Raw genomic sequence first — 23,490 nt, forward strand, 5'->3', positions numbered from 1 at the left:
TTGACACCTTTTTTTTGGCCGTCATTTAAAGTGACAGATAAATTTGCCACAAAAGGTTATTCTCCTTTTCATTGTGTATATTGTTTCCTTGTGGAAATCGGCATCTTAATCCATGTCTCGATCAGCAACGATTATGTTTATAGGTTTAATGTAATTAATAGTCCATAGGTGATTTTTGTTGTCGTGGCTTTTATTCTAAACATTGAAGTTAATTGGAACCTGTCACCCCCTAGGCGTTTGTAACTAAATGAGCCAATTGTGCAGCACTAATGCTGCATTCTGACAAGGTGGCTCTTCTAGTTCTTGGTGCTGTAACTGCAGAAATAATCGATTTTGCAATTTGTCCAAAATACCTTGAAATAGTCCTGGGGGCAGGTCTTTCCCCCCTAATGCAGACTCATGCCCTCTTGGCGCCTGGCGCCGCCTCCTCAGCGTTGTTTTCAACTGTCCCGGCGCCTGCGCTGTTATCTTATGCCTTGGGCATGCGCAGTTAGCGCTGTCCGTCTTCTGACATCATTTGATGTCTTGCTGACTGCGCCTGTGTGGCCGCGCTGCCCGAGATCCCGCCCCGCAGTGTCTTTTGATTTATTCACACTGCGGGGCGGGATCTCGGGCAGTGCGACCCCACAGGCGCAGTCAGCAAGACATCAAATGATGTCAGAAGACGGGAAGCGCTAATTGCGCATGTCCAAGGCGTAAGATAACAGCACAGGCGCCGGGACAGTTGAAAATAACGCTGAGGAGGCGGCGGCAAGAGGGCATGAGTGACGGCGGTGCTGCGTCTGCATTGGGGGGGAAAGACCTGCCCCCAGGACTATTTCAAGGTATTTTGGACAAATTGCGAAATCGATTATTTCTGCAGTTACAGCACCAAGAACTAGAAGAGCCACCTTGTCAGAATGCAGCATTAGTGCTGCACAAGGTGGCTCTTTTAGTTACAAACGCCAGGGGGGGGTGACAGGTTCCCTTTAATCTGTATTTGATACATGTCTTTGTGCTTCACTACAGGTAACCTGGAATGAGGCTCATAAGTTTCTGAAAGTTGAGTTTCCTACTACAGTTCACAGCACAAATGCGACATATGAGATTCAGTTTGGACATTTACAGAGACCGACTCATCGCAATACTTCTTGGGATTGGGCCAGATATGAGGTGAGGTCTTCAGATAGTTTGTAGTGTATAATATTCATATCATATATTAGCTATTTAATAACCAGATACCGAGCAAAATTAAGAGCAATAATTTATAACCATTACTCAGGTCTGCGACTAAAAAGCTGTTATTTTTATCTAATTTCCATGTATTTTGGTGTGCTGAAAACGAAAAAAAATATTGAAAAAAAATCCTGGGTGTCAGGATTTGCCACAAAATGCAAAATTCTCTTAAAATTTAGTATATTTTTCTCAATTTTTGGTATTTTTTTATCTTGGGGTTTTGAAAGTCAAAATTACTATGAATTAATTCACATCAATGCATTGAAGATATACAATGCCAAAAAATATAACTTTCAAAGAAAAGAACTTTCAAAGTGAGCTAATGAAACTAGCATCAACATGTTGCAAGCTGAACAAGCAGGCTCTGACATGCTCGGGCTTGATTCAATTGTTTTATGTTGGTTCTTGCCTGTTCACACTTTTTTTCGTCTCAGTTCGTGTTAGCTCGTCATATTCAACCGTGTTTCCCAAAATTAGCATTATGGCTCAGCGGATCAAGCTGATCAAGAGTTTATCAATACCATGACGCATCCTCAAAGAGAAGGGTGGTTTGCATTTAAAGAGGTCGTAGAGAAATTTTTAGGCAATAACAAAGACCCTGACTACAAAAAAAAATCGTCGGACGAATGCTGAAAGGATTTCAAGCTTTAGGTTGCCTGATGAGTTTGAAAGTGCATTTCCTCCATTCCCACCTTGACAACTTTCCTGAAAATTTGGGAGCTGTGAGTGAAGAGCAAGGTGAACGATTCCACCAGGATATTAACCCCTTAATCCCATACTATCCCGTCAAGGTGACCTGGGACTTAATTCCCAGTGACGGGATATTACGTCATATCCGATCGGCCGCGCTCACGGGGGGAGCGCGGCCGGGTGTCAGCTGATTATCGCAGCTGACATCCCGCACTATGTGCCAGGAGCGGTCACGGACTGCCCCCGGCACATTAACCCCCGGCACACTGCGATCAAACATGATCACAGTGTACCGGCGGTACAGGGAAGCATCGCGCAGGGAGGGGGCTCCCTGCGTGCTTCCCTGAGATGATCGGTACAAGGCGATGTACTCACCTTGTACCGAGCGTCTCCTCCCTGCAGTCCCTGGATCCAAAATGGCCGCGGGGCTGCATCCGGGTACTGCAGGGAGTACTTCCGGGTCCACAGCAGGCGCTGGTAAGCCTGCAGCCCTGTCAGTCAGATCGCTGATCTGACAGAGTGCTGTGCAAACTGTCAGATCAGCGATCTGTGATGTCCCCCCCCTGGGACAAAGTAAAAAAGTAAAAAAGAAAAAAAAATCCACATGTGTAAAAATAAAAAAAAAATTCCTAAACAAAGAAAAAAAAATATATATATATGTTGTTCCCATGAATAAATTTCTTTATCTAAAAAAAACAAAACAATAAAAGTACACATGTTTAGTATCGCCGCGTCCGTAACGCCCCAACCTATAAAACTGTCCCACTAGTTAACCCCTTCAGTGAACACCGTAAGAAAAAAAAAAAATAAAAAAAAATGAGCCAAAAAACAAAGCTTAATTATCATACCGCTGAACAAAAAGATGGATATAAATAACCATGGTACCGCTGAAAACGTCATCTTGTCCCGCAAAAAAACAAGCCGCCATACAGCATCATAAGCAAAAAATAAAAAAGTTATAGTCCTCAGAATAAAGCGATGCCAAAATAATTATTTTTTCTATAAAATAGCTTTTATCGTATAAAAGCGCCAAAACATAAAAAAATGATATAAATGAGATATCGCTGTAATCATACTGACCCGACGAATAAAACTGCTTTAGCAATTTTACCAAACGTGGAACGGTATAAACGCCTCCCCCCAAAAGAAATTCATGAATAGCTGGTTTTTGGTCATTCTGCCTCACAAAAATCGGAATAAAAAGCGATCAAAAAATGTCATGTGACCGAAAATGTTACCAATAAAAATGTCAACTCGTCCCGCAAAAAACAAGACCTCACATGACTCTGTGGACCAAAATATGGAAAAATTATAGGTCTCAAAATGTGGAGATGCAAAAACTTTTTTGCTGTAAAAAGCGTCTTTTAGTGTGTGACAGCTGCCAATCCTAAAAATCCGATATAAAAAAAAACGCTATAAAAGTAAATCAAACCCCCCTTCATCACCCCCTTAGTTAGGGAAAAATAATAAAATTTAAAAAATGTAGTTATTTCCATTTTCCCATTAGGGTTAGGTTTAGGGTTAGGGCTAGGGTTGGAGCTACAGTTGGGGTTAGGGTTGGGGCTAAAGTTAAGGTTAAGGTTGGGGCTAAAGTTAGGGTTAGGGTTTGGATTACATTTACGGTTGGGATTAGGCTAGGTTCACATTGCGTTAGGGCAATCCGTTTAGCGCTAGCGGATTGCGCTAACGCAATGTTTAGTTAGGGGCCGCGTTAGGGGTCACGTTAACGTCCCCGCTCTCACAGATCCCCGATCTGCGAGAGCGGGGCACGGACCTCGGGCGCGCCGCGGACGCTGCAAGCAGTGTCCGAGGCACGCCACAGAAGAACGGCACATCGCTAGCGCGAGCCGAAAAAGGCACGCGCTAGCGATGCGCTACAGGGAAAATTCACATTGCTGTCAATGGGCGTGCTAACGGACCCGTTGCACGGCGTTAATTGCGACATTTTCGCCGTGCAACGCTGTCCGTTAGCGTGCACACATTAACGCAATGTGAACCTAGCCTTAGGGTTAGGGTTGTGTCAGGGTTAAGGGGTGTGGTTAGGTTTACCATTGGGATTAGGGTTAGGGGTGTGTTTGGATTAGGGTTTCAGGTAGAATTGGGGAGTTTCCACTCTTCAGGCACATCAGGGGCTCTCCAAATGCGACGTGGCGTCCGATCTCAATTCCAGCCAATTCTGCGTTGAAAAGGTATAACCGTGCTCCTTCCCTTCCGAGCTCTCCCGTGCGCCCAAACAGGGGTTTACCCCAACTTATGGGGTATCAGCGTACTCGGGACAAATTGAACAACAACTTTTGGGGTCCAAGTTCTCTTGTTATCCTTGGGAAAATACAAATTTGGGGGGCTAAAAATCATTTTTGTGGGGAAAAAAAAGATTTTTTATTTTCACGGCTCTGCATTGTAAACTGTAGTGAAACGCTTGGGGGTTCAAAGTTCTCACAACATATCTAGATAAGTTCCTTGGGAGGTCTAGTTTCCAATATGGGGTCACTAGTGGGGGGTTTCTACTGTTTGGGTACATCGGGCTCTACATATGCAACGTGACGCCTGCAGACCAATCCATCTAAGTCTGCATTCCAAATGGTGCTCCTTCCCTTCCGAGCTCTGCCATGCGCCCAAACAGTGGTTCCCCCCTACATATGGGGTATCAGCGTACTCAAAACAAAATGGACAACAACTTTTGGGGTCCAATTTCTCCTGTTACCCTTGGGAAAATACAAAACTGGGGGCTAATAAATCATTTTTGTGAAAAAAAAAAAAAAATTATTTTCACGGCTCTGCGTTATAAACTGTAGTGAAACACTTGGGGGTTCAAAGCTCTCAAATCACATCTAGATAAGTTCCTTAGGGGGTCTACTTTCCAAAATGGTGTCACTTGTGGGGGGTTTTAATGTTTAGGCACATCAGGGGCTCTCCAAACGCAACATGGCGTCCCATGTTAATTCCAGTCAATTTTGCATTGAAAAGTAAAATGGCGCTCCTTCCCTTCCGATCTCTGCTATGCGCCCAAACAGTGGTTTACCCCCACATATGGGGTATCGTCGTACTCAGGACAAATTGCACAACAACTTTTGTGGTCTAATTTCTTCTCTTACCCTGGGGAAAATAAAAAATTGGGGGCGAAAAGATCATTTTTGTGAAAAAATATGATTTTTTATTTTTACGGCTCTGCATTATAAACTTCTGTGAAGCACTTGGTGGGTCAAAGTGCTCACCACACATCTAGATAAGTTCCTTAGGGGGTCTACTTTCCAAAATGGTGTCACTTGTGGGGGGTTTCAATGTTTACGCACATCAGGGGCTCTCCAAACGCAACATGGCGTCCCATCTCAATTCTAGTCAATTTTGCATTGAAAAGTAAAATGGGGCTCCTTTCCTTCCGAGCTCTGCCATGCGCCCAAACAGTGGTTTACCCCCACATATGGGGTATCAGCGTACTCAGGACAAATTGTACAACAACTTTTGGGGTTCATTTTCTCCTGTTACCCTTGGTAAAATAAGACAAATTGGAGCTGAAATAAATTTTGTGTGAAAAAAAGTTAAATGTTCATTTTTATTTAAACATTCTAAAAATTCCTGTGAACACCTGAAGGGTTTATAAACTTCTTGAATGTGGTTTTGAGCACCTTGAGGGGTGCAGTTTTTAGAATGGTGTCACACTTGGGTATTTTCCATCATATAGACCCCTCAAAATGACTTCAAATGAGATGTGGTCCCTAAAAAAAAAAAATGGTGTTGTAAAAATGAGAAATTGCTGGTCAACTTTTAACCCTTATAACTCCCTAACAAAAAAAAATTTTGGTTCCAAAATTGTGCTGATGTAAAGTAGACATGTGGGAAATGTTACTTATTAAGAATTTTGCGTGACACATCTCTGTGATTTAAGGGCATAAAAATTCAAAGTTGGAAAATTGCGAAATTTTCTAAATTTTCGCCAAATTTCCATTTTTTTCACAAATAAACGCAAGTTATATCAAATAAATTTTACCACTATCATAAAGTACAATGTGTCACGAGAAAACATTGTCAGAATCGCCAAGATCCGTTTAAGCGTTCCACAGTTATAACCTCATAAAGGGACAGTGGTCAGAATTGTAAAAATTGGCCCGGTCATTAACGCGCAAACCACCCTTGGGGCTTAAGGGGTTAAAGAGATGGAAAGAACATACCAGGGAAGATGGAGCATTACAATGATGGCAGACTGCTGTTGGACGCTTCAGAGAGACATTCCAGATGCTACTCACAAGCGTAAATCTACCAAGAGAAGCCTCACAGGGAAGAAGAATCGATTTTAGTGTGTTAGTGAGCTCATTGCAGTTAAAAAATGATTTTCATGAAACATTTGTAATAAAAAAATTAATGTTATGAGTCTATTTTCATTTATTTTGAGGTATTGTCTTGCTTAACATAGTTACTTAAATTGTCAGAAAACGTGATGTCCTATGACAAAACAGAGGTCATTCTCGGATTCAGCGCACTAAAAAAAAAATAAAGATTACGTGGAATAACCAAAATAGCTCTTGAAAAAATTGTGTAACCTGTGTATAATTATTTATAGAAAATAATTCTGCACATGTTCTTTGTATGGAGCACCAGTTTCTAGCTTTTGCGTTTATCTCTCCCGATTGTGACTCATGCCTTTTTTGAACTAAATAGCAAGGTCCATTATATATCTCTGTACTAAACGATATATGCCATATAGCAACATATTTGTTAAAGCACCACTCTGGCAGGTTTTTTTTCTTATTTCCTTGCTGGAGTTCCATCCCTAATGCATGTACCTTGCCCCTATTAACTTACTTACCCAGTCGCCCTCTTATTCTGTTCTTGGTTCTGCTTTGGTCATCTTCTGCAAGCTGGCGGAGCTGCAGGAGCTGTGCCGGGAACCGCTGAAGACGGCAACTGGTAATTATATTACTCTACTAGGGCCTGGGAACATGCATTATTTATACCACTCTGTGAAATGAAAAATAACGCTGGAGTGCTTGAAAGGGAAACTGTCAGCAGATTCATGCTGCCGAAACCACAGCAAGAATCCAAGGCAGCAAGCACTGCTCCTGGTGATTGACAGGTCTCTTCCATCTATGTACCTCTGAATAGACCTGATAATTACCCAGAGTAGCACTGGGAAAACCGTCCAGGGGCCGCACCAGACATGTCTCTTCTGTCTATTGTCCGGATCTCCTAACTATATTTTTATACCTGACTGTAGTCATGCATTCAGGCTCTGATTCATGTTGCATGTGGTTTGGGCAGCATAAATCAGCTGATAAGTCCTCTTGAAAGGGGCTCTTGATGACAGGAGCGAAGAATTCATACAAATTGAAACTACACTGCTCAAAAAAATAACAGGAACACTTAAACAACAGAATATAACTCCAAGTATATCAAACTTCTGTGAAATCAAACTGTCCACTTAGGAAGCAACACTATTTGACACACATGCTGTTGTGCAAATGGAATAGGCAACAGATGGAAATTGTTGACAATTATCAAGACACCCTCAATAAAGGAGTAGTTCTGCAGGTGGGGACCACAGGCCACATCTCAGTACCAATGCTTTCTGGCTGATGTTTTGGTCACTTTTGAATGTTGGTTGTGCTTTCACACTCGTGGTAGCACGAGACGACTCTACAACCCACACAAGTGGCTCAGGTAGTGCAGCTCATCCAGGATGGCACATCAATGCGAGCTGTGGCAAGAAGGTTTGCTGTGTCTGTCAGTGTAGTGTCCAGAGGCTGGAGGCGTTACCAGGAGACAGGCCAGTACACCAGGAGACGTGGAGGGGGCCGTAAGAGGGCAACAACCCAGCATCAGGACAACTACCTCAGCCTTTGTGCAAGGAGGAATAAGAGGAGCTCTGCCACAGCCCTGCGAAATGATCTCCAGCAGGCCACAAATGTGCATGTGTCTGCACAAACTGTTAGAAACTGACTCAATTAGGATTGTCTGAGTGCCCGACATCCACAAATGGGGGTTGTGCTCACAGCCTAACACCGTGCAGGACGCTTGGCATTTGCACAGAACACCAGGATTGGAGAATTCGCCACTGGCGCCCTGTGCTCTTCACAGATGAAAGCAGGTTCACACTGCGCACATGTGGCAGACGTCACAAAGTCTAGAGACGCCGTGGAGAGTGATCTGCTGTTTGCAACATCCTTCAGCATGACCGGTTTGGCAGTGGGTCAGTAATCGAGTATGGTGGCATTTCTTTGGAGGGCCGCACAGCCCTCCATGTGCTCGCCAGAGGTAGCCTGACTGCTGTTAGGTACCGAGATAAGATCCTCAGACCCCTTGTGAAACCATATGCTGGTGCGGTTGGTCCTGGGTTCCTCCTAATGCAGGACAATGCCAGACCTCATGTGGCTGGAGTGTGTCGGCAGTTCCTGCAAGCTGAAGGCATTGAAGCTATGGACGGACCCGCCTGTTTCGCAGACCTGAATCCGATTCCCAGACCTGAATCCGATTGAACACATCTGGGACATCATGTCTCGCACCATCCACCAACGTCACGTTGCACCACAGACTGTCCAGGAGTTGGCGGATGCTTTAGTCCAGGTCTGGGAGGAGATCCCTCAGGAGATTTTAGTGTTCCCTTTATTTTTTTCAGCAGTGTATATATAATACATATAGGTGCTTCTCATAACATTAGGATATCATCAAAAAGTTAATTTATTTGTTCTGCAATACAAAAAGTGAAACTCCTATTATATAGTCATTACAAACAGAGTGATCCATTTCCAGTGTTTATTTCTGTTAATGTTGATGATTACGGCTTACAACCAGTGAAAACCGAAAAGTCATTATGTCAGTAAATTAGAGTACTTTATAACACCAGCTTGAAAAATGATTTTAAAATCCGAAATGTTTGCCTACTGAAATGCATGTTCAGTAAATTTACTCAATACTTGGTCGGAGCTCCTTTTGCATCAATTACTGCATCAATTCGACATGGCATGGAGGCATTCACCCTGTGTCAGGTTATGCAATTCCAGGTTGCTTTGATAGCAGCCTTCAGCTCGTCTGTATTGTTGGGTCTGGTGTCTCTCCTCTTCCTCTTGACGAGGTCAAGGTTATGGTCAGACAAGTTTGCTGGTCAATCAAGCACGGTGATACTGTTGTTTTTAAACCAGGTATTGGTACTTTTTGCAGCGTGGACAGGAGCCAAGTCCTACTAGAGAATGAAATTTGTCAGCAGAGGGAAGCATGAAGTGCTCTAAAATTTCCTGGTAGATGGCTGCGCTAACTTTGGTCTTGATAAACACAGTGGACCTACACCAGCAGATGACATGGCTCCCCAAACCATCACGGATTGTGGAAACTTCACACCTCAAACAGCTTGGATTGTGTGACTCTCCACTCTTTCTCCAGACTCTGGGACCTTGATCTCCAAATGAAGTGCAAAATTTTCTTTCGTCTGAAAATAACACCTTGGACCACTGGGCAACAGTCCAGTTCTTTTTCTCCATGGCCCAGGTAAGACACTTCTGGCGTTGTGTATTGGTCATGAGTGGCTTGACACATGAACTGCGACACTTGTAGCCCAAGTCATGGATAAGTCTGTGTGTGGTGACTCCAACAGCAGTCCACTCCTTAGGAATCTCTTCCAAATTTTTGAATAGTCTTTTCTTAACAATCCTTTCAAGGCAGTGGCTAGCCCTGTTGCTTGTGCGCCTTTTTCTAGCACACTTTTTCCTTCCACTCGACTTTCCATTAATATGCTTGGATACAGCACTCTGAACAGCCAGCTTCTTTAGCATTGACCTTCTGTGGCTTACCCTCCTTGTGGAGTGTGTCAATGACTGCCTTCTGGACATCTGTCAAGTCAGCAGTCTTCCCCATGATTGTGGAGGCTACTGAAACAGACTAAGGGACTTTGCAGGTGTTTTTGTTAATTATTCTAACTTACGGAGTTGACTTTTGTGTTTTCATTCATAATCATCAACAGTAAAAGAAATAAACACTTGAAATAGATCACTCTGTAATGACTCTATATAATAAGAGTTTCACTTTTTGATATTCTAATTTTCTGAGAAGCAGATATATATGTGTGGACCCGTAGAAGCGCATCCGCGTGAAACGGCCATCGTCCACTTTCTTCTCCCCGCACCCCTCTCTGTCTCCTGCTGCCTCTCCGCAAATGTCTAATGCCGCATAAAGCGAATAAAAGACACTGATTTCTGCAACATTCGGGTGAGTGCCGCATCTGTTTAAACTTTGCATTATGTGGATTTCTATTTTCTTGTTATATGAAGAGCACCTCCCGTACATGCAAGAATAGAGATTTGTGTTAGAAGTCTTTGGAAAAATCTGTCCTCTATAGTCACAGCCTGTGAAGATTATCCACATTACCTGGTGCCGCTCAATTCTGCATCTGTTGTTTGGTGTGTATATGTGTGTGTGTGTTTGTGTAATGCACTCAGTTTCCTTTTACCTTTGCAGGTTTGGGCACATCGATGGATGGATCTATCAGAGCATGGCTTTGGAATTGCTGTGCTAAATGACTGCAAATATGGTTGTTCAGTGCTTGGAAATGTCCTCAGCCTTTCCTTGTGAGTCATTGCCATTATTTTCTCTAATTTTTATTGCAGATTTTGCATTTTAGAAAAATGCCCCAAGTACATAGAAATGCTACTACCCAAGATAAGGCTATGTTCACACTTTGCGGGTTTTGCCGCGGATCCGCAGCGGATTTGACACTGCAGATCCGCAGCAGTTTTCCATGCAGGGTACAGTACAATGTTACCCTATGGAAAACAAAACCCGCTGTGCACATGCTGCGGATTTCCGCGGAAAAAGCCGCGCGGCTTTTCTGCGGAAAAAAAGGAGCATGTCCCTTCTTGGTGCAGAATCGCAGCGATTCTGCACCCATAGAAATGCATTGATCCGCTAACTTCCCGCATGGGGCTGTGCCCACGTTACGGGAAGTTAAGTGGATAATGTGCCGATGGTACCCGGGGTGGAGGAAAGGAGACTCTCCTCCAGGCCCTGGGAACCATATTTTGGTGTAAAAAAAAGAATTAAAATAAAAAATAATGCTATACTCACCTCTCAGCACTGCCTGCGGCGTCCGGTCTCAGTCGCTGTGCCGAACAGGACCTGTGGTGACGTCGCGGTCACATGACCGTGATGACGCCGCGGTCACATGACCGTGACGTCACGAAGGTCCTTGTCGGCACAGTCGCTTGCAGTGCCGAGGAGATCGCGACGTCAGAGGGTGAGTATAGCCAATTTTTATTATTTTTTACATTACTATTGATGCTGCATATTGCTGCATATGCAGCATCAATAGTACAGGAGTAATCCCGCAGCGGAAACCGCGGAACAAACCGCGATAAATCTGCAGGGATAACCGCAGCGGTTTTGCCCTGCAGATTTATCAATTCCGCTGCGGGATTAACCCGCAGAGGAACCCGCAAAGTGTGAACGTGGCCTAACACATGCACTGGACTCTTGCACAGATGTCCTTCATTCTTCATTGTTATGCTTGCTCAGACCTGTCCTATTGCTGCAGTCACGTATTACTTAGATGTATGACATCCCGGTGCCATACATTATATAGGCAGCTACTCCAGGGTACTCCATAATATCTCACCTGGACACATCTTCTGTAGGTGCTAAGATGGATGGATGCAGGGGAAGCCCATAGCGCTGTAATTGTATGACCGCTACTGTGTTGTGCAGAAGATGACTGTGGTCAGTTCTGCAGTGAGAGATGGAACTGGATTCACTGGCCACTGACTGCAGGATTGTTAAGGAGTAAGGCCCCTTTTACACATCAGTTTTTTGCCATCAGTCGCAATCCGTGGAACTTTGAAAAAAACGGATCCGGCGACTGATGCCGCCGTATACATTTTTTTTCACATAACCCTATATTAGCGACGGATGGCCTCACGTTTCATCTGTCGTTCGCCGGATCCGTTGTTTTGGAAAAAAAATTCCGGCCGCCGGAGACAATGGGCAAAGTAACATTTTTTGTGTCCGTCGTTTAATAGAATGGAAGCCTATGGCGCTGGATCCGTCAAATGACAGAATCCGGTGACTTATTCCTTTTTTTTTTTTTTTTTTTTTAACTGAGCACGCTCCGATTTTTTTATTTATTTTTATTTTTCTAAAGGATCCAATTAGCCGGATCAGCTATTAGGATCCAGGGAAAAAATGGATCCGTCGCAGATTGTGAAAAACTGATTTGTTTTTTTTTTTCAAAATTCGACGGATTGTGACTGACGGCAAAAAATAATGCCTAGGCCCCTTTCACACATCAGTTTTTACTGTCAGTCACAATCTGTTGGCTAGACGGATCCGTCGCAGATTGTGAAAAACTGATGCAACGGATTTGTTTTTTCGATGGATCCGAAAGCCATAGGCTTCCATTCCAGCAAACGACAGATGGCGACGGATCCGTCGCTGTCCGTTTTTTTCACCGTATACAAAAAACTTTACTTTGTCCGTTGTCTCCAGCCGCCGGAAAACAATTTTTGACGGATCCAACGAACGATTGATGAAACGTGAGCCCATCCATCGCTAATACAAGTCTTTGAGAAAAAAACTTATACAGCCGGATCAGTTTTTTTCTAAATTCGACAGATTGAGACTGATGGCAAAAAACTGATGTGTGAAAGGGGCCTAACACCCAATTAACAAGAGATATTTTCTAGTCGCTAAAGCACTGTGGGTTTTGTACCATACTGATTTTTACTCCATATGCATGTTTATGAATATACTTTGTAATTTGCCAATCTATAAGATTTAAGACCCTCATTCAGCTTACATGGCTGTCCACCCAACAATGATTTGGCCAATCAGTCAACCAGCAGCTATCTCGCCCATCTTTTCCATGCACAGGAGTGCTCACTCGGCTGAACACTTCTGTGTACTCTACCGAGAGTACAGAAAGATCAGCAGCCTGAAATCAGGCAAGCCGGATCCTTAACTGCCCCGATAGTTATTTATTTTACTCACTTATATAGCACCATTAATTCCGCAGCAGTTTAGACATTATCTGTCCAGCGCCCTCATACACCTTAAACTGTTAGTCTAATATGTATGGGGAGGCGTGACAAGACTACTTTTCATAGTTTTCATGAGCTAAAATGTTGTCTTATGATTGATTAAGTAAGTTTTCACAGAAAAACCTTACGGAATCCTGTTGCAGTATTATACCTATGTGAACAAGCCGTAAGCAAATAAATATTTGACTTGAAGGGGTTGTCCTATGAAAAGTATTTCTTTTAAACTCTGTAGAACATGTCAAAGAAAGCATATTTTCAATATATGCAAAAAAGTTAGTTATACTGTTCTTGTACTGTATATACGTTACATTACCTTTTCATCTGTAGTAGTAGGCTGATACAGTTTCGCTAAAAGAGATGAATCTAATCATGTGCAGTAGATTTAACAAGAGGAGACAGGAAAACGGGAGAGATCTTAGTAGATATATGGTAGATGAATAGATTTATAGATGGAACACCGGCTTGTTAGTGGGATCACTATGGCTGTTTTTAGGGACTAGTGCACTAGGAAGACAAGAGATGAGTTTTAGGCCTTGTTTCCATATATCCATTGTGTCCAGTAGGTTTTTAATGTCAGAAACCACTAATCTAAACGTATGCACTTGGCATACCAGTCTGCAACATTTCCGGATCTAAATCTGGATGCCAAATAGTTTTCTGATCCGGATTTGCTAGATAAATGAGAACTACTCCATAGAAATCCATTTGATCCATTCCTGTACCACTTTCTCTCTGACATTTTATACCTCAGCGGAGGGAAAAACCACTGGTTGGCCATATGAATGGAAACCAGGCCTTTGCAGAAGCTAAATAAAATGCCCTCCTGGGAGAGTCTATTGCATCATGGTCACCTGGAAGGAAACTACATCCCGTCCATAGGAAGAGAAGCAACCAGAGCTGCAGAAACGGGAGTAAAGAGGACCAAATGGTTCTTTATACTGGATAGTGGTGTGTTTTGCATCCCAGTGGCGAAAATAATTGTGTGCATTATTCTAGAGGTTTTTTCTAATTCATGGGACAACACCTATGATAACAGATATGATAAAAATCTGCTATTCTGAGGAGCCACATCACTATGTTCTTATTGTTTTTGATGTTTTATTAGACTGCGAGCGCCAAAGTCCCCTGACGCCACTGCTGATATTGGACATCATGAGTTTTCCTATGCACTTATGCCTCACGAGAGTACGTATGGTTATGGAATATCTAATGGATAATATACCTGTTGTACTTTTTTTTTTATGTATAACTTTTCTGGATAAAGGAACATCTATGACGTTTGTGTGAAATGTATTTTTTCCCATATCAAAATCTGTATTAAAAATAGAAAACTTGCAATTGTCATACTAGTTACTGGAACATTTTTAAACTTTAAGGAAATCTGGAAAAAAAAAAAAAAAACGCAAAAAGAAGGGCAGCACAGCTTACCTGCCCAGGTCTTTGAACAAATGCACTACAGGATTCAGCCAGCCCATATAGCAAATATGTTGCAAAACACAGGTGCAAAATACTAAATAGACAGCCACTCACCACATACCCACTCATGGAGGGGTGACTGCTTAGTATACATGCACAATAGAGGCCTGTATAGGGCGCTGTTCACATGTGGGTAATGCATAGTGTCTGGTCCTCAGCCTATTAGTCACGCCCATACTATTCGATTAGGCGGTTTGGCCAGCACTCTCTCAATGCATCCCATGGGAACACCCCTGTACACAGGACCCAACGTTCTGGGCTTGGCTGCACCCTGAAAAATACAGGGTATCCTATGGTTATGTCATAAATGCTAGTCCTTTTAACTTGGAATATATAGTTTATAACAATGGAAAATGTAGTTTGTCACCGCCTCTTGTAAACTAGACCAGATGCCTTCTTCCTCCAAGACCATGTGCATAAGTTTCTGTTCCCGTGATTTATTGAACTTTTTTCTTCTCTTTTACATGGAGGTAAATTGGCTTTTATGTTCTTATCAGGGTCTTTTCAGGAAGCTGGCGTAATTCAGCATGGATATAACTTCTGCATGCCCCTTCTCACCAGCTCGGCACTATCTGCAGAACAGAAGACCTGGAGCGCTTTTACTCTACTTTCTCCAGCCATAGTGTTAGAGGCGGTTAAACGAGTAAGTACACTTTTGTAAGTGATTTATCAGAAAACTTGTGTAATAAACTTTATAAAGTTGTAAAACTTTTGTGCAATGTAGAGTTGCACAAAAATGTTGTGACTTTTGTCATTTTTCACCCAAAATGGGTGGATCGGGGCAGAAGCCGGAATAGGACGTGGCTATGCCAGCCCGCCAAGTTCATCATTGGTCCCGTCATTTTTTTATGCCAGAGATTTCTTACTCTAGCCCCTGACTGAAGTAGCATTTTTGGGAAGCTCCGAATTCACTAGTATGCGCCACTTAATGAATTGGGCGCTGCTTATTCTTGCACAACACTTAGTAAGACTTGTGTATGAAAGGGCCAGTGTTGGTGAGTCAGCTCCTCTCTCTTTTCATCCGATAATTACTGTGAATTCTTGTCGTCTATATTTGCATGTCCAGGTCTGTTAATACCTTTCTAAACATAATCTTATGGAACTGAGGCGTTCTGCAGAACATTGTACGGTTATAAATCAAATGGATATTAATAGTGCGTGAATTTATTTTCCAATACGGTGCTTTTTTTGCACATTTTTTAAGTTTTAGGAGTGGTTAATGTAAAAAAAAAAAAAAGCATAATTTAATGTGATGAAAGTTGCATCACTGCAGAAATTCGCTGAAATTCTATGTAAAAGTTCCTTAGGCTTGTTTTATACATGTGGCAAAAAATTTAATACCTCAAGAGAATTGTTCTCATGTTGAAAATATCACTAGGATATGTAAAGGAAAGGAAAAAATGGGAAGATGGCCTAACAAGATTGAAAATTTTCTCTAACCCCTTCCCGATCCAGCCAATTTTCAGTTAGGCCTCTTTTTTTTTTTTTTTTTGTTTCTCTTTCTCAAAAAACAACTGTTATATTTTTTTTTGTCCGCATAGACGTGCAGGGACTTATCTTTTGCTGGACGAGTTATACTTTTGAATGACACCATCCATTTTAAGATACCCTTTATTGGAAACACATGATAAAACATGAAAGTATCGTGAAATGCAGAAAACTAGGCAATTCCATCATTGCTTTCTGGGCAATGTGTTTTTGGCGCTCATTTTCTGGTTAAAAAGACCTGGCTTTCTTTTTTTTTCATTTTCATTGCAGCATTGAGGCGACCAAAAAAACTGCAATTTTGACTATTGATTTTATTTTCTCTTTATGGTGTACCGATCTGCGTAATTAATTTTATAATTTTATATGGTCATAGATTTTTATGGATGCAGCAATACAAAATGTGTGTGTGTGTGTATATATATATATATGTGTGTGTGTGTGTGTGTGTGTGTGTGTGTGTGTATATATATGTGTGTGTGTGTGTGTATATGTATATATGTATATATATACATATATATATATATATATATATATATATATACATACATATATATACATATATATATATATATATATATATATATATATATATATATATATATATATATATATATATATATATATATATATCCCCTGTCTATAAAATGGCTTCTGATAGAGGAGCATGTGACCAAGTATCTTCCAATTGGAAAATAATTCACATGGGAACCTGCTTTTCAATTGGAGGAGGCTGATGAACATGTTCTTCTACCAGTAGTCATTTTATGGACAGGAGAGCTGTGCAGGAGGACAACCTGTCATATCTGCATAATAGTAAGTACCATAAAGTCATGTACTCAACACGTGTTTTAGATAAAGATAAAGTTGCAACCACCTCGTGATTCTTTTTTCTTTCAATACTTGGTTGTTCTCACAGGCAGAGAAGCGGCCGGACTCTCTGGTGCTGAGGCTGTACGAGTCTTACGGGAGCACTGTAGATACCTGGCTGCAGACTTCACTCCTGGTTAAAGAGGTTTTCATGTGAGTATATGTTGTACAAAGAAGATACCGTATATATACTCGAGTATAAGCCGAGATTTTCAGCCCACTTTTTTTGGCTGAAAGTGCCCCTCTCGGCTTATACTCGAGTCGTTGTCCCAGGGGGTCGACGGGGGGAGGGGGAGCGGCGGCTGTCCATTATACTCACCTGCTCCTGGCACGGTCCCTGCATGCCCGATGGTCTCCGGGCAGCTCTTCTATGTTCAGCGGTCACGTGGTACCGCTCATTAAAGTAATGAATATAGACGCATATTCATTACTTTAATGAGCGGTACGTGGCAGCTGAACATAGGAAGATGCCGCCGGCTCCCGGAGACCTTCTGACAGTGAGACGCTGCCAGGGACCGCGCCGGGAGTAGGTGAGTATGACGAGGGAGATGAGCATTGCGCGATATTCACCTCTTCCCGTTCCACCGCTGCGCTCCGCTGCGCTCCGCTCTGTCTTCCGTCCTCTGGCTGTGACTGTTCAGGTCAGAGGGCGTGATGACGTAGTTAGTGTGCACGCCGCCCTCTGCCTGAAAAGTCACTGCGGAGGATGGAAGACAGAGCGGCGCGCAGATGTGGAACGGGGAAGGTGAATATCGCAAGTGCCGGGGTCCTGAGCGAAGAGAGGTGAGTATGTGATTTTTTTTTATTTTTATTATTATTATTTTTATTTTAATCGCAACAACAGCATATGGGGCATAATGTGTGGAGCATCTTATGGGGCATAATGTGTGGAGCATCTTATGGGGCATAATGTGTGGAGCATCTTACGGGGCATAATGTGTGGAGCATCTTATGGGGCATAATGTGTGGAGCATCTTACGGGGCATAATGTGTGGAGCATCTTACGGGGCATAATGTGTGGAGCATCTTATGGGGCATAATGTGTGGAGCATCTTATGGGGCATAATGTGTGGAGCATTTTATGGGGCATAATCTATGGAGCATCTTATGGGGCCATCAACCTTTATTCAGCATTGTATGGGGCAAATGTTTCTATGGAGCATCTTATGGGGCCATTATTAACTTTTGTGCAGCATTATATGGGGCATATTTTAATATGGGGCATCTTATGGGGTGTATTTTCTATGGAGCATCTTATGGGGCCCATCATGAACTGTATGGATCATTATATGAGGCTCCTGATTCAATATGGATATTCAAAAACACTTAACCTTCTGATGTCTCAATTATTTTTACTTTTATTGGCATCTATTTTTATTTTTGAAATTTACCCGTAGCTGCTGCATTTCCAACCCTAGGCTTATACTCGAGTCATTAAGTTTTCTCAGTTTTTTTGTGGCAAAATTAGGGGGGTCTGCTTATACTCGGGTCGGCTTATACTAGAGTATATACGGTAATATTTGTACACTTATTATCTCTTTCAAGGTAGATTACACTTTTTGCCTTCTGTGGCCTGCATGCTTGAAGTGCTCCCACCTTTTGCTATTGGTACTGTCCTTTACTAAGCTAGATCTACCTCTTTTAAAACTTTATGGTTGGATTCTAAGAGCAGCTCTTAGGTTCTCAATACTTTTGACACCGAGTTAGAGACTCTGCCCTCTTCTGTTTGGAGCCCTGAAAATTGGGATTCAGATGGAACCCCCAGAGGAACCATTCACTATAACGAGGGAGATAAAGCGAAGTGATAAAGTGACTCCGTCTGCCTCATAGTGAAAGGCTATATTGGGGGATTACATCTGAATCTGTTGATTCCCCAACAGTCATGAACACGTGGCCGAAACGTGATGTGAACCTGATGTAACGTTTATACTGCTTAGCTTTTAGCAGCTGGATTTTAACAGATGGATGAAGAATTAATATCAATGACACTTTAAGTTAAACAACGCATTAATCTCCCCCACATTCACTATACACCCTGCTGCTTGCCAGGCCTGACATCTTATATCACATTATAGCAGGATGTGAAATAATCGACACCAGCATTATAATTGCAAACTATTCTTGCTCTTAGGTGTGACCTCCTGGAGCGTCCATGCAGCAGCAAACCCATTATGTTGGAAGACCAGGGGGTGAAACTTTCCTTTACGCCATTCAAGGTGCTCTCTCTCCTCCTGGTTCTGCAGAGATAGCTTCTAAGTGACCACGAGAATAGTCCAAGCAATTAATGTGGGTTTTTTTTAGATCTTGTATTTTATGCCAACTCCAATTATTCCAATAGATTTCCTCTTGAATGTTTGTAAGAGGATCTACAAGCTCTTATTTACAAAATTCTTTCATGCAATAGCAATTCTTGAGCTTGTTTTCTTAAAAATCTGTATTGGGCTGCTACTCTTGATGTTCCTCCTTGAAATGTATAAGTACATTGACCACTGTGTGTTACCAGTTTTGGGTTTCTTCTTGTACAGTCTGATACGTTTTAATCTGTGCAGACTGTGGTAGGATGTGTGGAGGCTTAGCACCCGATTACTCATAGATTTTATACTAGTACTCTGGCATTAAAAAAAGCTTTGAAACATCACATTATTTTGGTGCAGCTGGAGGCCGCTTTAAAATGATGTGACCTTTCCTGTTCTCAGGCCATTTTCGCCCTGTTCCGAAAATGTAGGCGGAGCTTGGACAGGGGCGTGGTGACTGTGTCTCGTCAAATTCATGACGAGTGGTGATTTTCACTACGCCACAAATCTTACTCCAGCGGTGACCGGAATAGGATTTGTGGCAAGGAGCACGCAGATGTGCATGCCGCTCATCTGGCGCTACTGATTCTTGAAGCATACGCCTCATCATGAATCAAGAGTACCTGACTGCAGCCAATCCTCTCGTCAAGACCTGCATAAACAACGTCGGTTTTGATATATCAGGTAAATGGTAACAGTTATCCATTTATTCAGAAAACAGGAATAAGAGGAACTGCACAATGCAAAGCTATGAAAAATGCTGTCCCGGAATTACTTGTTTATTAGGGATATAGGCATTTTCTACCACAGATTTGTCAGTAGAGCTGACCGCTCCGCTTTAAAGTGGACCAAAGTAATTCTAATCTTTGTGGTGCTAGAAATGTTCTACAATACTGTAAAGGCCTATAAGATCATTATGGGATTATTCTTACTGTAAATGTATCAGGTTGTAACACTAACCTGCATATTAATTTTTTTAATCAATATATTTTTATTCAAATGAATAAAACAAATTTACCACAAATTTCAGACTTTTGATTTGTCATTTTACATTGATTACTACATGAATTTATATACAAAGACTCTTTATCTTTTTTTTTTTTTTTTCTTTTTTTTTTTATAAGCCTAGTTTATCAACACGTTTTTTTTAGTGGTGAAAAAAGCATGACCACCCATTAAACTAGATTTTCAGTTTCTTTTCCAGTATAGCTTTGTAAATGGTCGAATCCATTGGTTTGTATTGTTTGCTTGACTCATCTAAAAAGTACAATGGGTCTTTTATAGTGAGGGGATCAAAACCTTCTTTGACCAATTCCACTTTGCGCTGCTTGTAGGTTCCAGTAACTTCAATGGCATCCTGTAGAGTCAAGCAATACCAGATTACACATCATTATTATTTATTTTATTATGTTTACTTATATAGTGCTATCATATTTCACACTTCTTTAAAGATATTACTATCGCTGTACCCTTTGGGGCTCACTTTCTAAATTCAATTAATAATAAATTAAGTGATTTCACTACAGATTTAAATGAGAGAATACTGATTCAGTCTGAAATTAACCACTAAGCCAAAATGGCATCATGTCTATTAGACGTTATTCCCACTGTTTTATTGGGGTCTTGTTCTGTGTGTAAAAACAAGAGTTTTTAAAGTAATATGTTTTTTTTAATATCATTCTACTTTTTTTAGCCAATTGTCAAGTCCTACAAAGAAATTTATCGGTATGATGGAAAAAAAATCATATCCAAAGCATCCTGGATTTAGAAAAATGAAATTGCTGCAAAAAAATAGCGCAAACCTAAATGCTTTTGTTTTTAATATGTATCCTATTTCAATACAGTCATTACAGTACGGCAAGATGTTAGTGAGAAATCGGCAATCATTCAGCTGACATCTAACTCTCCCGACTCTTCAATACATCGGAAAGCTCGGCATGCACAAGCATTCCCGTGATCTTTATGAGAAAAGTGGTGCCAAAATCATCTTGCAGTAGCTTAATCTCTCCTTTTAGAGGGATTAGGTTATTGAAATCAAGCCACCCGCTCATTATATCCTCCAATATAATCTGTCAGAGTACAATAAGCCGCACCCCATATTTTGGGGTGGAAAATAAGAAACCAACATTTGTGAATAAAATGGTGGTGCACCATCATTTTATCTGTTTTAACAGCAGCTTACTTGGGGGGTGGTAGCGTTGGAGCGGGGTCACAGAAGCCAGGGTCGATGGGAGGTTGGCGGCAGAAATGGGGCAATGCTGCGGGTCCTGTCCTCTCAGAAGATGTCGGCGCTGGTAAGCTGAGGTCCCCTATCCCATACATATCCCTGCATTGTAAAAATGGCTACTAGAGGTGGCGCATGCACAGATCGAGATCTCAATTTGCGCATGTGCAGCGCCCCAGAGTCCTGGTCATTGCAGTACTGTGGCTCCGCCACTAAGGGGAGCTATGGTACGTCTGATGGCACTGAAGGAGTTCATCTGACCAGGTATCACAGACACCAATACATTTCACAGTCGGACCTCCAGGGGGAGCTAAGGGTTCTATTCATTAGGCCACTCCTCACATACTGGTAAAACTGGGGGTCAGGCAGGAAGTTAGGACAGAAAGCTGACTGGGTTGGAACCAGGCAACACCTTGTGGCAGAGGGTGTTGTGGGAGAAGATTCGGTAGGGTCCCTGTCAGGGGTGGGATCCTGACAGAGGCCTGGCAACTTGAGAGAACGTAACTGGACCGTGCCTGCTCAGCATAGCGGCGGTGCCCAAGGAGGGATTGGAAGCGAGATAGATTGTGCTGAGTGAGAAACGAGATCAAAGCAAGAAGGAGAATACCAGTAGGAGTCGTGCTGTGAGACCGAGGCAACATCCAACTGAGGCGCACAACCGGCGGCCGGAACGCCGAGGAAGTATTACTATATTCAGCTTCAGGCAATACTTCAAACCAACGGCAGGACAGTCAGTCATAGGCGGGCTGTCTCACCTAAATCACCTACGAAGACATAGGGGGCAACTTGTGGAGAGGGGCGACTCTAGGGTCCCGGAAGAGCTCCGAGCCTACCCGTCATACGGGTGCCGTCCTAACCGCAACATCAGGGAGGGACGGAAGATTAGCAGAACATCATCTAATCGAGTTGTGAGGGAACTTAAGAAACGGACACAACAGTTGTGGGGACTTTCCGTAAGCACAGCAGGGAAGGACCACAACATATAGCGCTAGCAGGAAGGCACAGATTTCCACCTGCAAAGAGAACTCTGGAGGTGCCATTGGACCGGCCGGACTTGCGCAGCCTGGTTAACCGTATTCCGGATTGAGGACCCAGAGATCTTCAGTAAAGAGACTGCAACCTGGTGTCCTCGTTATTTACTGCACCGCACCACCACCACTATCCACATCTATTACTGTACGCCCCTCAGCAGGGTCACGGACCGGGTCTAGCCACCGTGACAACCCCAGAGCAGAGACTCAGAGGCCCGGTACCGGGTACCCCTCGGCCCTGCGGCAGTGGGGGCGCTACAACTTGGCGTCACGAACAGGATCTACTTACGCCTGAAGAATCAGGTCATGTGTGCCTTGGAACTGTGATTTATTATATTTGGACTGTGATTTATTGCAAAGACTGTGCCGCGCCATTTACCGCCAAAATCCGCCACCATTACAGCGCTGAGGAGAGCGCAGGAGAAGAAGAGGGGCGTGAAGTGGGCGTGAACAAGCTGAAGAGCGCGAAAGACAATGGCCGCCCAGTCTAAATATTGTTGTATCTTAAGGGCGGGCCCGTCAAAAGGGGAGATCCGCCTCCTGGTCTTCTATGGCGGGCGGAGACCGAAGAAATGAAACTATGACCCAGAGGAGGTGGGACTGGAGACTCGAGAAGGCCTGCAGAAAAGGATGGCCCCGCATCGACCCCCGTCACCGGAGGATTACTCTGATATGCCCCCGCTGGAGGATCTGGATCCGTGGGAGCTGTCGTTGGGGCATCCTTTGCCTGCGCGGTCCCCAGCCCGTGTGCCTCCCCCAGGAGAAAGGAGTGACGCTGGAGGGGTTACCCCAGGTAGGGGTACTGAGTGCCGCGACCCCCAGGGGGACCGCCTCACCTCTACACCAGGCCCGGCCGCTGCGGTGGCCACCGGTGCCCCAGCATTCCTGCCGCTGGATCCCAAGGAACCGAGAGGACCAGACATGGGGCCCTTCCCTTGGGGAGAGTACAGGAATCACCTGGTTGCAGAGTTCCAGCGGGAAGTGGAGCGGGAGGCGCGTGGTGAGCTGCTGGAGGTCTCCCTGCCGAAGTGGGGCGTCGTCATTGTTTACCTGCCCCAGACAGGAAAGGGCTTCGTGCAGGAAATCGGGACAGCCCTGAGAGTCCGCATCACCCGGGATGAAGTGGAGCCCTGCCTGTGTGGAGACGGCGCCAAGTCCTTCCTGAAGCCAGGGGATGTGGTCACATACCGCCG

At 43.2% G+C, this 23,490-nt stretch overlaps 2 protein-coding genes across 3 annotated transcripts in view; one reads left to right on the plus strand and one right to left on the minus strand.

Annotated features, from left to right (window-relative positions):
• Positions 1–20,066, plus strand: part of MAN2C1 (mannosidase alpha class 2C member 1) — an 80,843-nt gene extending 60,777 nt beyond the window's left edge. The window contains exons 21-27 of one of the 2 annotated variants that reach the window (XR_013215675.1): positions 1,009–1,152; positions 10,348–10,457; positions 14,023–14,102; positions 14,891–15,036; positions 16,798–16,901; positions 18,880–19,189; positions 19,561–20,066. Coding sequence is in view for 1 of the 2 variants with exons in the window: in XM_077263963.1 (XP_077120078.1) it covers positions 1,009–1,152; positions 10,348–10,457; positions 14,023–14,102; positions 14,891–15,036; positions 16,798–16,901; positions 18,880–18,997 (702 nt within the window). In the remaining variant the exon portion in view is untranslated. Of the gene's footprint in view, positions 1–1,008; positions 1,153–10,347; positions 10,458–14,022; positions 14,103–14,890; positions 15,037–16,797; positions 16,902–18,879 lie in introns of both variants that reach the window. The other variant, XM_077263963.1, reaches the window with a different exon arrangement.
• Positions 20,055–23,490, minus strand: part of LOC143775620 (long-chain fatty acid transport protein 2-like) — a 153,270-nt gene continuing 149,834 nt past the window's right edge. Inside the window, exon 10 of the mRNA XM_077263964.1 lies at positions 20,055–20,399. Within this exon, the coding sequence (XP_077120079.1) occupies positions 20,223–20,399 (177 nt within the window). The 3' untranslated portion in view covers positions 20,055–20,222. The remainder of the gene's footprint in view (positions 20,400–23,490) is intronic.

This window comes from Ranitomeya variabilis, chromosome 5 (genome assembly GCF_051348905.1).
Source record: "Ranitomeya variabilis isolate aRanVar5 chromosome 5, aRanVar5.hap1, whole genome shotgun sequence".
In the NCBI taxonomy this organism is placed as follows: domain Eukaryota; kingdom Metazoa; phylum Chordata; class Amphibia; order Anura; family Dendrobatidae; genus Ranitomeya; species Ranitomeya variabilis.